Source organism: Bufo gargarizans, chromosome 4 (assembly GCF_014858855.1).
Source record: "Bufo gargarizans isolate SCDJY-AF-19 chromosome 4, ASM1485885v1, whole genome shotgun sequence".
Lineage (NCBI taxonomy): Eukaryota > Metazoa > Chordata > Amphibia > Anura > Bufonidae > Bufo > Bufo gargarizans.
In genome coordinates, this window is record NC_058083.1 from 254,997,783 (window position 1) to 255,015,948 (window position 18,166).

Here is an 18,166-nt window from a genome sequence, read left to right on the forward strand (position 1 = left end):
AGTTTGGGCACTCGGTCTCTAAGAGGTTCACCATCACTGCACTAAAATATCATTATTTCGGTTTCAAAAATGCTATTATTGTGTAAAACTTGAATAAATAAGAAAAAGTTTAAATATTAGGTATTGCCACATCCGTAACGATCTGCTCTATAAAAAGTCACATGACCTAATTCCTCAGGTAAATGCTGTAAAAATAAATAAAAACTGCGCCAAAACAACCAATTTTTGGGTCACCTTTTGCCCCATAAAGTGTAATAATGAATGATCAAAAAATCATATGTACCCAAAAATGGTACCAATAAAAACGTCAACTCTTCCTGCAAAAAACGAGCCCCTGCACAAGACGATCAGCAGAAAAATAAAAAAAAATAGGGTGATCAGAAAATGGAGATACAAAAACCAAATTTTTGTTTTAAAAAATGCTTTATTATGTAAAACTGAAACAAATATCATAGAAAGTAGTCATATTTGAAATAATTGCGTCCGTAACAACCTGCTCTATAAAAATAGCGCATGATCTAACCTGTCAGATGAATGTTGTTAAAAATAAAAAATAAACTGCCAAAACATCCATTTTTTAGTTACCTTGCCTCACAAAAAACGTAATATAGAGCAATTAAAAATCATATGTACCCCAAAATGGTACCAATAAAACTGGCACCTTATCCCGTAGTTTACAAAATGTGGTCACTTTTATGAGTTTCTACTGTAAGGGGGGCTTCAAATGGGACATGGCATTTAAAAACCAGTTCAGCTAAATCTGCCTTCCAAAAACCATAATAAATATTGCGTTTTGTTTGGCTGTTAACCCTTGCTTTGCTACTGAAAAAAAATAGATTAAAATGTAAAATCTGCCAAAAAAGTGAAATTCTGAAATGTCATCTCCATTTTCCATTAATTCTTGTGGAACACCTAAAGGGTTAAAGTTTGCAAAATCAGTTTTGAATACTTTGAGGGGTGCAGTTTCTAAAATGGGGTCATTTTTGGGTGGTTTCTATTATGTAAGCCTCAAAAAGTGACTTCAGACCTGAACTGGTTCTTAACCACTTCAGCCCCGCTAGCTGAAACCCCCTTCATGACCAGAGCACTTTTTACACTTCGGCACTACAATCCTTTCACCGTTTATCGCTCGGTCATGCAACTTACCACCCAAATGAATTTTACCTCCTTTTCTTCTCACTAATAGAGCTTTCATTTGGTGGTATTTTATTGCTGCTGACATTTTTACTTTTTTTGTTATTAATCAAAATGTAACGATTTATTTGCAAAAAAATGACATTTTTCACTTTCAGCTGTAAAATTTTGCAAAAAAAACGACATCCATATATAAATTTTTCGCCAAATTTATTGTTCTACATGTCTTTGATAAAAAAAAAATGTTTGGGAAAAAAAAAAGGTTTGGGTAAAAGTTATAGCGTGTAACTAAAGACTGAATTTTGCGTATGTATGTGAAAAAATGTTTTACTGCCTGAATATACGCTTAAAAGGAAATTTTATTTATCATATATTAAAATCGTGGCGAGCTTGCCACATGTAGGATTCGTCAGGCTAAGCCTGGATGAGTGGCCCACTCCACAATTGTATGGGTACAGCCACTCAAACCAGGCTTGTAAGACGTGCAGAGCTGGAATATCAGTATGGTCCGTTCTGGATGCCTCTTCTGATAATTCACAGATGCACTCCCATATATTCACTAGTGGTGCTTGGATTACCAAAGATGTGTCAAGGGTACCAGCAACAAAATTGGCAGCTTCAATGGTCAGCTGCAACAATGTATCCACGTAGTGAGTATGGGTAGATAGAGGAAAGGATAGGTGAACTGTGGGTGAGAGCCGTTATGTACGAGCTCTACTTACAACCCAGCTGATTTGCATCCCTATTGTCCGATCACTATCTAATAGAGAACCGTCTCTGCAAATATAAGCGTCTGCTCGACGCGTTTCTATGTCACTCTGTGTGTGGTGACATTTCTTCAGGAGCAGAAATAACAGCGGCATAAGTTTAGATTATTATAGTCATGGACAATCCAAACTCTGCACACTGATGGAGAACGCTGCACGCTGCTATTTGCGCGCGTGCAGCTTCAAGAGATACAGCCTCCGGCGATATGTTAGCAGCCGTCTCGCGGCCGCTCAGCCGCCGATCTCATATTGAAGTCGCCACTCCCACTGGGCGGAGCTTCATCGGCAGGCGGTGACGTCACCCAGGAGGGGTAAGACGTTCTGTTTATCCGCTCTGCCTGATTTCATGTGCTAACCGCTGTTGTGGGTATTCGTTTTTAATGGGCAAAAATTGCCTACCATCGTAGGGGGACACTGGGGGTTGGTATCCTTATCATAGGTGATGTTTAGGACAGTAGTTGCCAACATATAGGAGCTTATACTTGTAAGTCCCATCTGACAATTGATGCATGAGATATGTAACAGGGCTTACACATACAGAGCGCAGAGATGGGATCCCATATATAAATATATAGAGCTAGACGCCGCTCATGAGCTATTGTAGGGTATCCCATATATCTCGCTCTTTGTATCATACAATGATTGATGCATGGGATGGATATAAATCCCCATGTCTTATACATACAGAGCGTACAATTAGCCCCCTGTATACACATCCAGAGCGGAACACTGCTCATGTGATTTTCTGGGGTGGCTTATATATCTCATTTATGTATGATATGATGATTGATGCATTATTTATATGTGTTATTCATGACACATTGTGTATGTGGAGAGAACACACATCAGATAAAGCAAGTGTACGATATATGATCATTAAGACCAAAAGGTTTCACTGTACGTAGTGTGAAGGTCCATTGGGCCTCTTTTTTGAGTAATAAATTGTCAATATCTCCACCTCTTGGGGATGCTCTGACATGTTCTATGCCCTGGAAAGAGATGCACTGTTGTATTCCTGGGTGGCACTCCGCAACGTGCTGGGCAATGGGTGTATCATCCTCATTTGTGATATTTAACAGATGTTCCCCAATGCGCCTCCTAAACTCCCTCTTTGTCTTGCCTACATACTGTTTAAGGCAGATACACATGGCCACATATACCACTCCTACTGTTTTACAGTTGATGAATGATCTGATAGTGAACTCACGTCCCGTGGTTGTGCACTTGACCACATTGCCCTTTTTGATGGTTTTGCAAGCAATGCATTTCCCACATTTGAAAGTGCCGGGTGGTCTATTTGGGAGCCATGTAGTTTGTACTGAGGGGCTGTATAGGCTATGCACCAGTTGGTCTCGTAGGTTGCTTCCTCTTCTGTAAGTGATTAATGGCGCATCACTTATGAGGTGTCCGACTACTGGGTCAGATTTGAGGATACTCCAGTTTTCTTTGAGGATGTTTCTTACCTCCTTGTTGGCTAGATCATAGGTGCCTATAATTCTTATTTTATTATCTGTGGCTCTTATTTTGGGGACCAGGAGGTCGTCTCTATTGCTAGCTGAGGCATGTTGATATGCCTTAGCGAGACAGGGGCCAGGGTATCCTCTCTGGCTGAACCGTTGTTGTAGATCAGAGGATGCTCTCTTAAAATCAATCCATTCGGAGCAGTTCCGACGGGCCCTCAAGTATTGTCCCTTGGGTATCCCAGATTTTAGATTAGTGGGGTGTGCACTCTCCCATCTGAGTAAGGTGTTAGTAGATGTCGGTTTTCGAAACATTTTTGTATTGATCTTTCTAGATTTATCAATGCTGATGCATAGGTCCAGGAATGTCAGTTGCATATTGTTGATCTCGCTTGTGAAAAAAAGTCCCAGATCATTTAGGTTGAGTTCCTTAACGAAATTGTTAAAGGCCGTGCTTGTACCATTCCACAGAATGAACACGTCATCTATGTATCTTAGCCATAGGACAATAGATGACGTCCATTGTTTCACTGAAGACGTATTCCCTCTCCCACCAGCCCAGGTAGAGGTTGGCATAAGTCGGGGCACATGGACTTCCCATGGCCACTCCCCTGAGCTGGTGGTAGAATTTACGGTCAAAGGTGAATACGTTGTGGTTCAAGATGAACTCAAGTAGCTCGATCACGAAGCCGTTATGGTTGGTCAGATGTGATCCTCTTTCAGTGAGGAAAGCACCCACTGCCTGGCAGCCCCTGTCATGGGGTATGGAGCTGTATAGTGCCTCTACATCGAGGCTCGCCAGTAGGGTGCCTGGATCACAGTAGATGTCATTCAAGCGTCTCAGGACATCCATAGAGTCTCTAACATATGATGGAAGGTTTAACACAAAGGTTCTCAGTACCTCATCTACATATAGGCTGATTTTTTCAGTTAAGCTATTAATGCCAGACACAATGGGTCTGCCCTTTAGCGGGCTCAGCCCCTTGTGGACCTTAGGCAAGCTGTAGAAAGCTGCTGTCACCGGATGTTCTGGTAACAAGAAGGCAAATTCCAGCTCTGCACGTCTTACAAGCCTGGTTTGAGTGGCTGTACCCATACAATTGTGGAGTGGGCCACTCATCCAGGCTTAGCCTGACGAATCCTACATGTGGCAAGCTCGCCACGATTTTAATATATGATAAATAAAATTTCCTTTTAAGCGTATATTCAGGCAGTAAAACATAAAAGTTATAGCGTTTACACACTATGGTACAAAAATGTGAATTTCCGCTTTTTGAAACAGCTCTGACTTTCTGAGCACCTGTCATGATTCCTGAGGTTCTACAATGCCCAAACAGTAGAAAAACCCCACAAATGACCCCATTTCGTAAAGTAGACACCCTAAGGTATTCGCTGATGGGCATAGTGAGTTCATAGAACTTTTTATTTTTTACAAGTTAGCGGAAAATGATGATGATTTTTTATTTTTATTTTTTTCTTACAAAGTCTCATATTCCACTAACTTGCGACAAAAAATAAAAAATTCTAGGAACTCACCGTGCCCCTCACAGAATACCTTGGGGTGTTTTCTTTCCAAAATGGGGTCACTTGTGGCGTAGTTATACTGCCCTGGCAATTTAGGGGCCCATATGTGTGAGAAGTACTTTGCAATCAAAATGTGTAAAAAATGACCGGTGAAATCCAAAAGGTGCACTTTGGAATGTATGCCCCTTTGCCCACCTAGGCTGCAAAAAAGTGTGACACATCTGGTATCGCCGTACTCAGGAGAAGTTGGGGAATGTGTTTTGGGGTGTCATTTTACATATACCCATGCTGGGTGAGATAAATATCATGGCAAAAGACAACTTTTCCAATTTTTTTATACAAAGTTGGCATTTGACCAAGATATTTTTCTCACCCAGCATGGGTATATGTAAAATGACACCCCAAAACACATTCCCCAACTTCTTCTGAGTACGGCGATACCAGATGTGTCACACTTTTCTGCAGCCTAGATGCGCAAAGGTACCCAAATTCCTTTTAGGAGGGCATTTTTAGACATTTGGATCCCAGACTTCTTCTCACGCTTTAGGGCCCCTAAAAAGCCAGGGCAGTATAAATACCCCACATGTGACCCCACTTTGGAAAGAAGACACCCCAAGGTATTCAATGAGGGGCCTGGCGAGTTTATAGAAAACAAATTTTGGGGCATAAGTTAGCGGAAATTGATTTTTTTTTTTTTTTTTTTTCACAAAGTCTCACTTTCCGCTAACTTAGGACAAAAATGTAAATCTTTCATGGACTCAATATGCCCCTCAGCAAATACCTTGGGGTGTCTTCTTTCCAAAATGGGGTCAGTGGTGGGGTGTTTGTACTGCCCTGGCATTTGAGGGTCTCCGCAATCATTACATGTATGGCCAGCATTAGGAGTTTCTGCTATTCTCCTTATATTGAGCATACAGGTAATGAGATTTTTTTTTCCGTTCAGCCTCTGGGCTGAAAGAAAAAAATGAACGGCACAGATTTCTTCATTCGCATCGATCAATGTGGATGAAAAAATCTCTGCAAAAAAAAAAAAAAAAAGGAGGGGAAAGGCGTCTGCCAGGACATAGGAGCTCCGCCCAACATCCATACCCACTTAGCTCGTATGCCCTGGCAAACCAGATTTCTCCATTCACATCAATCGATGTGGATGAATAAATCATTGCCGGGATTTTTTTTTTTTTACATACAAAGTGTTTGCCAAAGCATAGGAACGCCGCCTCCTCCTCAGCTCGTATGCCTTGGCAAACGTATCTGTTACTGCAGAGTAGAAATCTCGTCTTGCAGCGCCGCATACACCGACTTGCGTGTAATCTGACAGCAGCGCAATGCTTCTGTCAGAATGAACATCAGTGCTGCAGCTGGTCGATCGGTTGGTCCACCTGGAAGGTAAAAAAAAAAAATTTAAGATTACACTTACCGGTAATCACTTTTCCATAAGCCCATGACAGCACCCTTGAGAGACCGCCTCCATCCAGGACAGGAAACAGGAACTTTCGTGGAGAGCTCATAAGGAGGAGCATGGCCCCGAGACCACCAGTTAATCGCAAAAACTTGTCCTAGACCACACTCTTCTCTTTTTTTTTTTTTTTTTTTGTATATATATATTTATATATATATTTTTTTTTTTTCCTATATATCTTTTTTTTTTTTTTTTTTTTTTTTTATATGAATATCAGGGTGGGAATAAACCCGGGTGCTGTCATGGGCTTATGGAAAAGTGATTACCGGTAAGTGTAATCTTAAATTTCCCTTTCGCCCATGACAGCACCCTTGAGAGACGATTAGAATAGAAATCCCTTTATTTCTTAGGGTGGGACTACCGCCTGGAGGACTTTCCTACCGAAGGCTAGCTGTTCTCTATTGCCTAGGTCCAATCTGTAGTGACGGAAGAAGGTGCTAGGCGACTGCCATGTGGCTGCTCTACAAATTTGTTCTAGGGTAGCGTCAGCCCTTTCTGCCCAAGTGGTGGAGACTGATCTTGTAGAATGAGCACCAAAGCCCCCCGGGGGCGCCTTTCCAGCTGAAGAATAGGCCAAATTAATGGCTCTTACGATCCATCTGGAAAGGGTTTTAGAAGAGGCTGGGAGGCCCTTATTTTTCCCACTAAACTGAATGAAGAGTTTTGAGGTTTTCCTCCACTGACTAGTAACCTCCAGATAATGAGATAGGCATCTTTTTACATCTAAACAGTGCAGTTTTTCCTCTTTTTCATTTCTCGGATCTTGGCACAGGGAAGGAAGGATAATGTCCTGCGTTCTATGAAACATAGAAACCACTTTCGGTAAGAAGGAAGGGTCTGGTTTAATGAGAACCCTATAATCTAAGATGTTAGTGTACGGAGGCGAGGTAGAGAAGGCTGAAATCTCACCAACCCTCCTTGCTGAGGTAATTGCCACAAGAAACGCTGTTTTGAAAGACAAAATCTTTATAGGTAACTGTTTAAGTGGCTCAAAGGGAGGTTCTGTGAGGCTAGTAAGGACCAAGTTGAGGTCCCAGGGGGGAATTGAAGGTCCAGGTATAGGCCTAAGCCTGCTGATGGCTTTAAAGAATCTTCGGACCCACGGGTGGCTAGCGATGGGAGAATCAAAGAACGCACTCAAAGCGGATACCTGTACTCTAAGAGTACTTGGCCTCAAATTTTTTTCATGTCCAGCTTGCAAAAAATCTAAAATCCTACACATAGGTGGGGGATTTAAAGGATTCACTGGATCCTTGGCAAACTTCTGGAAGGTGTTCCAAATCCTGAGATAAATAGAGGAGGTGACATCCTTTCTGCAGGATAGTAAAGTGGAAACTACGCTCTTGGAGAGTCCTCTACTTTCTAGGATTTCCCCCTCAAGAGCCATGCTGTTAGGTGTAGCTGCTTCACACTCGGATGATTGACTGGTCCTTGGGATAGAAGATCTTGCCACTCCGGGAGAATCCAAGGGTCCGTCAAGGATAGCTTCCTCAACCAGGTGAACCAGGTTCTTCTGGGCCAGAAAGGAGCAATTAAGATCACTGTTGTTCTTTCTTGTCTCAGCTTCTGTAAGAATCTTGGAAGAAGCCTTAATGGAGGAAAGGCGTAGAGGAGCTGGTTCGGCCAGGGAAGGGAGAAGGCATCTATCCCTGTTGGTGAATCTCTCGTGCTGAGGGAAAAGAAACGATGACACTTTCTGTTTTCTCTGGTGGCGAACAAGTCCAGATGAGGACGACCCCAAAGTCGAATTATTTGATCGAACACCATTTGGTTCAGACACCATTCCCCCTGGTCTAGTGTATTTCGACTTAAGAAATCTGCCACTTTGTTTTCTGAACCTTTTAGATGTATTGCCATAAGGGACGGCACAGAAGGAATTATAAGGGAAAAGATATCCGTTGTTAACCGCATAAGATTTTCTGATCTGGTTCCTCCTTGTTTGTTCAGATAGGAGACCACTGTGGCGTTGTCTGAAAAAACTTTTATAGACTTTCCCTGTAGTAAAGGAAGAAACTCTATTAGGCTGAGTTCACACGGGCGAGATTTCCGCGCGGGTGCAATGCAGTAGGTGAACGCATTGCACCTGCACTGAATCCTGACCCATTCATTTCAATGGGGCTGTGCACATGAGCATTTTTTTTCATGCATCACTTCTGCAATGCTTTAAAATCGCAGCATGTTCTATATTCTGCGTTTTTAACGCAGCCCTGGCTCCATAGAAGTGAATGGGGCTGCGTTAATAACGCATTGCATCTGCAAGCAAGTGCGGATGCAATGCGTTTTTCACTGATGGTTGCTAGGAGATGTTGTTTGTAAACATTCAGTTTTTTATCACGCGTGTGAAAAATGCATCAAAACGCATTGCATCCGCGCGGAAAAAACTGAACAACTAAACGCAATTGCAGCCAAAACTGACTGAACTTGCTTGCAAAATGGTGCGAGTTTAACTGAACGCACCCTGAACGCATCCGGACCAAATCTGTCACGCTCGTGTGAACTCAGCCTTAAGGCGAAAAAGACCGCCCTCAGTTCCCTCATGTTTTGGGAGTCTAGACTCTGCTCTCTTTCCCAAACACCTTGTCTTAAGTACCCTTGGCAACAGGCCCCCCACCCGGAAGGACTTGCGTCGGTGGTAAGGGTAACAAAGTCTTGTTGGAACCAAGGGAGCCCCTGGGACAGGTTTACGGGGTTCAGCCACCAGTGAAGGGACTGGATCACTTGGGGGGTGAGTGTGAAAGGTGTATCTAATGGGCGGAGGGAGCCCTGCCACTCCTTCAGAATTTGCCACTGTAGGGGTCTGGAGTGAAGATGGCTCCAACTGACCGCTGGTATGGTTGAGGTCATTCTGCCCAAGACCGCCATTGCTTGTCTGATAGTAGGGTTCTCTGCCGATATCAGGGACTGAACCTGTTGTATTAATCTCTGAATCTTGTCCTGGGGTAGAATACAGAGTAGTTTCTTTGAGTCCAGCATCATCCCTAAAAAGATGCAAACTTGGGAAGGAATTAAATGGGATTTTTCTCCGTTTATTTGCCAGCCGAGGTCTTCTAGGATCTGCACTACTTTTTTGAGGTGCGCTTCTAGAATGGATTTTGACTCTGCTACCACCAGGAGATCGTCTAAGTAAGGTATTAGTAAAATGTCTTTTTCCCTTACATGAGCCATGACTTCTGCCATGACTTTCGTGAAAAGTCTGGGAGCTTGAGAAATCCCAAAGGGAAGGGCTGTGTATTGTAAGTGCTGGATGTGACCTCCTATAGAAACCGCGACTCTGAGGAATTTTTGACAGTCTAGCCGAATGGGAATGTGGTAGTACGCATCTCTTACGTCTATCGTAGCCATGAAGCAGCCCCTGAATAGATGTTTTATGACTGATTGGATCGACTCCATTCTGAATTTTTTGTAAGAGAGGAATTGATTTAAATCCTTTAGATTTATAATAGTTCTGAATGTTCCATCCGGTTTGGGGACCAGAAAAAGGGAGGAGTAAAAACCCTCGCCCTTCTCTGCCTCCGGCACGGAATTAGAACATTTTTCCGAAGTAGGGATACAATCTCTTGTTGTAAGGCTAGATTTTTCCCCGGGTTTCCTAGAAAATTCGTGATTTTGAATCTGTCCGGTGGGCGGGAGACAAACTCTAGACCAAACCCCTCCTTTATAACGCCTAAAATCCAGGGACTTGAGATTTTCTCCCAGGCGTAGAGGAAGAGAGAAAGTCTGCCCCCCACGGGAGAGAAACAGTCATTGCTGTGATGGTTTAGAGGTTGAGGAGGATTGGGAACTGAAGAGAAACCCCTTGCTTTTCCTATTCTTGTTGTCAGCTCTGAAGTCTTTCCTCTGCCCCCTAAAAAAATCTTTCTTGTTTTTGCGAAAAAAACGTTGTTTTTTCGGGGGTCTGGAGACAGGGAATCCTTTTTTATTGTCCGAGGCTTTATCCAAAAGGTCGTCTAAGACGGATCCAAAAAGATAATCGCCCTGACAAGGAATTGCACAAAGCTTATTTTTAGATCCCGTGTCTCCCGACCAACCTTTTAGCCAAATAGCTCGTCTGGCTGAATTTGAAAGAGCAGCTGACCTAGCATTTAATTTTAAAGCATCGGCTGATGCATCAGAAATAAAGTCTACTGCTTTAAGTAGAGTGGGGAAAACGGTTAACAATTGATCTCTCGGGGTCTTGTTCTGAATGTGAGATTCTAACTCCTCTAGCCATAATTTCAGAGACCTAGCAGTGGATGTGGCGGCAATATTTGGTTTGAATGCTTGGGCTGAGGTCTCCCAAACTTTTTTCAAGTAAACCTCTGCTCGCTTATCCATAGGGTCTTTAAGAGAACCTAAGTCCTCGAACGGAAGGGCCGATTTTTTTGAAATTTTTGCAACAGGTGCATCCAATTTAGGGGGTCTGTCCCAGTTTACTGAGTCTGCCTCGTCAAAGGGATATTTCCTTTTTACATTTTTTGGCACAAAAAACTTTTTATCGGGTCTTTTCCATTCCCTCTGTATTAAAAACTTTATATTCTCGTTAACGGGAAATACTCTAGATTTTTTCTGCCCGAGATCACCAAACATGATATCCTGAACGGATCTTGGGTCTTTGGGTTCGTCTACTTTCATAGTCGCACGAACTGCTTTTAGTAAAGCTTCCGTATCATCGGGGGAAAAAAGTGGCCTGCCCGTGGATTCTTCATCCTGGGACGAGTCTGGGCTATCTAGGATTTCTCCCGTATCGCTTTCCTCTAAAGGATCTGAGTCAGATCTATTAGCCGTGCTTGATCTGGTTCCCAGGGAGGTAGAGGCTACAGCGGGAAAGCTCTTTTTGAAATCTTTCAGGGAATCCGAGACCTCCGTCTTTACCATCTCCCTAATACTCTGTAGAAGGGATGGGGACTCCTCCTCCACTAGTTTCTCAATACAACTTTGGCATAGCTTTTTCAACCAAGAGGGGGCCAGTTTCTTTTTACAGACGGCACACTCCTTCCCTCTGGTCTTTGAAATTGCCTTTCTAGGGCCCTCTTTTGTAGTCTAAATGCAGGAAGAAACAAGAGGGAAAGGAGATTTAGCTTAAAAAATGAAATAGATGGTGGGGAATGATCCCCCTTACCCCACCAGGAGTACCGGTCTGATCTCATGACCCTCCTGTTGATCGGCGCGTAGGGCACTCTCCTCCTCCATACTGCTGTGGGATAGAGAGTGACTCCCCGGATCCAAAGGAAATCTGGCTTCCTGTAAGGCTGGCTGGCTGGCTGGGCTGCTGCTGACCGTGCGCCTGTGGGTCCGATCTCCTCGGTCGGGTCCTGCTGGAAATCCTCTGCGGCCTAAGTAGGAGAAGGCTCTTCCTACTTCCGGAACGCACGCTGCGTGCGTTCCAAAAACCGGAAGTCTCTACCGAGACCCGGATCTCGCTGCACCGCGAGATTTTAGTTCCCCCTGCGCGCGGCAAAGAAGAAGGCCCCGGCCCGCCTGAGCACTGTCGGGCAGGACCGGCGTGCCGAACGCACCTCTCGGTGAGCCCGGGACTGCAGAGTATCGCCAGCGCAGCGTAAGCCAGACCCCAGCAGCAGACACCAGACTCCGGCCGGCGGCTCCTAGAGGAGACTTATGCCGGAACAGGTAACCCCACTTTAGAACAATTCCTCCGGGGCCCTGCAGCCTAGCTTTTCTTTTCCTCTCTCCACGAACCGTCCTTTGTCTAGGACAGGAAACAGGAACTGGTGGTCTCGGGGCCATGCTCCTCCTTATGAGCTCTCCACGAAAGTTCCTGTTTCCTGTCCTGGATGGAGGCGGTCTCTCAAGGGTGCTGTCATGGGCGAAAGGGAAAAAAAAAAAAAAACAGGCCGCAACGCAATAATTTTATTAACTTTGCAACAGAACATATAAACGTTAACTTTTTTAACTGAACATTAACCTTTTTGCTTACTGGTGTTTTTTTTTTTTTTTTTTTTTTTTTTACCTTTATAGAACAAACCTCTCCTTCCCCATGGGTCAATGTGCAAAGCGCAAATCGCCCAAAGATGTGGCGAAGTGCGTTATGCACTTTGTCCCAGGTGAAAGGAGAGGTTTGCAGCAGCTGTGTGAGTGAATGGGCCCTAATAGCCCTGTGTGCCTGTCCTGGTGAGATGATCCCTATGCTAATTGTGTACCTGTGAGTGGTACTTCCGGAAACACTCTCCAAAGCATAGGGCAGGGTGGTCAGGACAGTCAGGACAGAAATAGCGGGTGTCACGCCTTATTCCACTCCTGCTACAGACACAATATCTTTTTCGGGGTGACGGTTGGGTTGAGGTACCAGGAACGACATTGGGGAAATGTCGCTCGTGTAGACGGCTAACTACACTGGTGGATGGGGCCACGGAACCTCCTGGATACAGGAGGTTCTCGATGATCTCTTCCTGAAATTTAAGGAAGGATCCAGTTCTCCCAGCCTTACTGTAGAGAACAAAACTATTATACAGAGCCAATTGAATTAAATATACAGACACCTTCTTATACCAGCGTCTGGTGCGTCGGGAAACTAAATACGGAGACAACATCTGGTCATTGAAGTCCACCCCTCCCATGTGAAGGTTATAGTCGTGGACTGAGAGGGGCTTTTCAATGACACGGGTTGCTCGCTCAATTTGTATTGTCGTGTCTGCGTGAATGGAGGAGAGCATGTAAACGTCACGCTAGTTTCTCCATTTCACCGCGAGCAGTTCTTCGTTACACAGTGCGGCCCTCTGCCCCCTTGCAAGACGGGTGCTAACGAGCCGTTGGGGAAGCCCGCGCGACTAGTTCGCGCGGTACCACAGGCGCCAATCCGTTCTAGAAACAAATGCCTAAAGAGGGCCACACTTGTGTAAAAATTGTCCACATAAAGATGGTACCCCTTGCCGAATAAGGGTGACACCAAGTCCCAAACTGTCTTCCCACTGCTCCCCAGGTAGTCAGGGCAACCGACCGGCTCCAGGGTCTGATCTTTTCCCTCATAGATCTGAAATTTGTGGGTATAGCCTGTGGCCCTTTCACAAAGCTTATACAATTTGACCCCATACCGGGCGCGCTTGCTTGGGATGTATTGTTTGAAGCCAAGGCGCCCGGTAAAATGTATCAGGGACTCGTCTACGCAGATGTTTTGCTCTGGGGTATACAAATCTGCAAATTTCAGGTTGAAGTGGTCTATGAGGGGCCGAATTTTGTGGAGCCGGTCAAAAGCAGGGTGGCCTCTGGGACGGGAGGTGCTGTTATCACTAAAGTGCAGGAAACGCAGGATGGCCTCAAAACGTGCCCTGGACATAGCAGCAGAGAACATGGGCATGTGATGAATTGGGTTCGTGGACCAATATGACCGCAATTCATGCTTTTTAGTTAGACCCATGTTGAGGAGGAGGCCCAGAAAAGTTTTAATTTCGGAAACTTGGACTGGTTTCCACCGGAAAGGCTGGGCATAATAGCTTCCCGGGTTAGCGGTTATAAATTGTGTGGCATATCTGTTTGTTTCGGCCACAACTACCGTATATACTCGAGTATAAGCCGACCCGAGTATAAGCCGAGGCCCCTAATTTTACCCAAAAAAATGGGAAAAATTAGTGACTCGAGTATAAGACTAGGGTGGGAAATGCAGCGTGTATGTGTATATAATGCACACACTCTACATTATATACACACATCTGCAAGAGGGTGACTCAGATTGATGGGAGTCTGACTCTGACTCCCTGTATTTAATGCAGAGTGTGTGCATTATATACACACACACACTCTGCATTAAATACAGGGAGCCATCCACAGATCTCCCCCCTAAACAGTGCCATCCACAGATCCCCCCTAAACAGTGCCATCCACAGATACCCCCTCCCCTAAACAGTGCCAGGATTGCACTGTTTAGGGGAGGGGGGATCTGTGGATGGCACTGTAGGGGGATGTGTGGATGGCACTGCCATCCACAGATCCCCCTACAGTGCCATCCACAGATCCCCCTCCCCGACGCTCACAGCAGTATATTTATAAAGTATAAGCAGTATATTTATCAGTATTCTTTATTTATCAGTATTCTTTGGATATCTTACTTTATCGTTGCTCCGGTAATAGCAGGCAGTGCGGGGAGCGGCGTATATACGGTATGTCTAAGAGCTCCGCAGTCAAGAACAGCTCAAAAAATCCCAGGGCCGAACCGATATGAGCTGTCTCAACCCGAACTCCAGACTGGGCAGTGAAAGGGAAAACTACAGGTGCGGCTGAAGTTGGGGACTGCCAATCAGGGTTTGCCAGCACCTCTGGGATTCTAGGGGCTCTACGGGCACGTCTTTGCGGTGGCTGCGACGGGGTCACTACTGCACGTGTCACCGTACCAGCTTCAACTGCCCTTCTGGTGCTCGCTACTTCACCAGGTTGTACGGCAGTGCTGGTACTAGGTCCAGGAAGGGCTGGGCTGCTGGTGTATGCCTCACCACGTAATCAGAAACCACCAGCCCCACTCTGCTGCTCTTGAAGCGGATCCAGCGCAACCTGCGGTCTAGCGACACGGGGCCAGGTACGCCTGGTGCTATCAGGGACCTCAGCCTACTCGTCCGAACTTTGGGTCAGAGAGCCACTGCTTTCTACAGGTTCGTATTCTGACCCGCTGGATTCATCAGATGAGGGTTCCCATTCCTCATCCGACTGGGTCAGAAGCCTGTAGGCCTCTTCAGAAGAATACCCCCTGTTTGACATTTTGGGCAACTAAATTTAGGGGTATTCCCTGAGACTACCCAAGAAAAAAAGCAAGCCTGTCTTACAAAGGGGAGGCTAGCGAAGTACCGGAGGCCGCTGCGGTTGATAAAAAATATCAAAACTGATTTTTTTTATCGCCGCAGTGCGTGTAAAGTGAATGTGCAGCGATCAAAAAAAAATTTTTTTTTTGGTCACTGCGATGGGGCGGGTGTGGGCGAACGCACGTGTGGGCGACCGATCAGGCCTGATCGGGCAAACAGTGCGTTTTGGGTGGAGGGAGAACTAAAGTGACACTAATACAATTATAGATCTGACCGTGATCAGTTTTGATCACTTCCAGATACTATAAAAGTACAAATGCTGATTAGCGATACGCTAATCAGCGAATAACGGACTGCGGTGCGGTGGGCTGGGCGCTAACCGATCCCTAAACTACCTAACCAAGGGGCCTAAACTATACCTAAAACCTAACGGTCAATACCAGTGAAAAAAAAAAAGTGACAGTTTGCACTGATCACTTTTTTCCTTTCACTAGTGATTGACAGGAGCGATCAAAGGGGTGATCAGAGGGTTAATTGGGGTTCAGGGGGGTGATCTGGGGCTAAGTGTGTAGTGTTGGTGTACTCACTGTGTAGCCTGCTCCTCTGCTGGATCCAACCGACGAAAAGAACCAGCAGAGGAGCAGGCAGCCATATAACAGATCATATTTACTAATATGATCTGCTATCTGGCTCTCTGATTGGATTTTTTAAAAATCATCAGCTTGCCAGCCGCGATCATTGGCTGGCAAGCTGATGACGATTTACTCCCTGACGAAATGCCGGCCCGAACTGCGCATGCGCGGGCCGGCATAGCGCGTCATCTCGCGTCTCGCGAGATGACTTGTATATGCGTCAGTCTGCGCAGCGATGCCGCCTCCCGATCGCACATCTGCGTTAGGCGGTCCGGAGGCGGTTAAAGAGGACCTTTCACCAGAATAAAACATCTAAACTAACTATACAGACATGTAGAGCGGCGCCCAGGGACCCCCCTGCACTTACTGTTATACCTGGGCGCCGCTCCGTTCTCCCGTTATTGCCTCCGGTATCTTCATAGTTAGTCTCCACCCAGTGGAACCTGCCGGCGTCTCATTCTCCCATGCTGTAGCGCTGGCCAATCGCAAGGCTTCACAGTGAGTAGCACCAACACTACACTTTAGCCCCAGATCACCCCCTGCACCCCAATTAACCCTTTGATCGCCCCTGTCAATCACTAGTGAAAGGAAAAAAGTGATCAGTGTAAATTGTCACTCTTTTTTTTCACTGGTATTGACTGTTAGGTTTTAGGATAGTTTAGGTCCCTTGGTTAGGTAGTTTAGGGATCAGTTAGCGCCCAGCCCACCGCACCGCAGTCACTTATTCGCTGATTAGCGTATCGCTAATCAGCATTTGTACTTTTATAGTATCTGTAAGTGATCAAAACTGATCACGGTCAGATCTATAATAGTATTAGTGTCACTTTAGTTCGCCCTCCACCCAAAACGCAGTGTTTGCCCGATCAGGCCTGATCGATCGCCCACACGTGCGTTCGCCCACACCCGCCCCGCTGCAGTGAAAAAAAATAATATAATTTTTTGATCACTGCACATTCACTTTACACGCGCTGTGGCGATAAAAAAATCAGTTTTGATATATTTTTTTATCAACCGCAGCGGCCTCCGGTACTTCGCTAGCCTCCCCTTTGTAAGACAGGCTTGCTTTTTTTTCTTGGGTAGTCTCAGGGAATACCCCTAAATTTAGTTGCCCAAATGTCAAACAGGGGGTATTCCTCTGAAGAGGCCTACAGGCTTCTGACCCAGTCGGATGAGGAATGGGAACCCTCATCTGACGAATCTAGCGGGTCAGAATACGAACCTGTAGAAAGCAGTGGCTCTCTGACCCAAAGTTTTTTTTTGCCTTCCTCTGGATGAACTTGCAGGATAACAGGCCGAACAAATGTCTTTTTTCAGCCTTATAAACTATGTTACTTATAAACTATGGCAGGAGGGCTGACATTTTGTGCTAAATCATCATACTGGTAATAAACAGTACGTTTCTAATAGAATATTACACTGTCTATCCAACTTTTTTGCCTACTTCATCCTGTCAACCTGAAATCCAAGTCAGCAAATACTGAACGGGTCATATGTGAACATCAATATGTAAGAGGAAATGATTATACCGTAGGCAGACATCTATTCAAATAGTTTTTCAACCTGATCGCATAAAGTTTCAGATATATTGTTTTATAAGGGTAGAAAATATTCTTACATTGTTGTTCAACCCAGGGTCTGACTTGTATATCCTCGTCCCCGGTGAGTTGTCTTGACATTGACATGATGTGTTATCCTGAGAGGCTTTTGCTTTGTTTCCTCTACTGCCGATTACAGGTTTGGAGACCTAAGTTAACATCACAAAATGGAAAAGGTTTGACATTCACAGCTGTAATTTCAGTAGTTACAACATCCCTGTCTCTGGTCTAACGTATAAGGGTGGATTAGCATGTAGAGCAGACAGTCACAGGCAGGGATAAATAAGGGAGGGTTGAGAGGGGGCTTTTAAGGAAAATCATATACTTTCAAATCAAAAACCCTGTTTTGTCCCACGGTGTTCCTTGAAGTACTCACGATGAGCTCGGCAGTGTGGAAAACTGAGACCATGGTGATGCCAACGCGAGAACAGCTTTTTACACAATGACAATCATACTGTTCAGCCAGCCCCAAAAAGTTCTGCAGGGACCTACCATGCCATGTGTGTGATTGTTTTCATGTTATGTTCCTGCCATCTTATACATGATGAAAGACAACCCTACAGGCAGGTCCAAATTCACCTATAGGTACAGAAGTGCTCTAGGTTCTGCAGGGTTCTGCTTTATTCTCAAAGAAAAAACATTTTAAAGCTATACATTAATTAAAAGGATTCCCTGGGCTACAGATATTGATCTATCTTCAGGATGAGTCATTAACATAAGGTGGGGGTCCAAGGATAAGTCATCAATATCTGTAGCCTGGAGAACCCCTTCCCATTTAAGGTGTAGCCTACTTGATGGGGGGAGTCAAAGAGGACCACACAATCTGTGCTTACAGGCTCCCGAGATAAGACAAGGCATCGACAATATGATAA

At 45.0% G+C, this 18,166-nt stretch overlaps 1 protein-coding gene across 2 annotated transcripts in view; it reads right to left on the reverse strand.

The window, feature by feature from the left end:
* Nucleotides 1–18,166, reverse strand: part of USP45 (ubiquitin specific peptidase 45) — a 198,014-nt gene that overhangs the window by 17,211 nt on the left and 162,637 nt on the right. For both annotated transcript variants that reach the window (XM_044289002.1, XM_044289001.1), the window contains exon 13: nucleotides 17,315–17,443. In XM_044289002.1, the coding sequence (XP_044144937.1) occupies nucleotides 17,315–17,443 (129 nt within the window). The remainder of the gene's footprint in view (nucleotides 1–17,314; nucleotides 17,444–18,166) is intronic.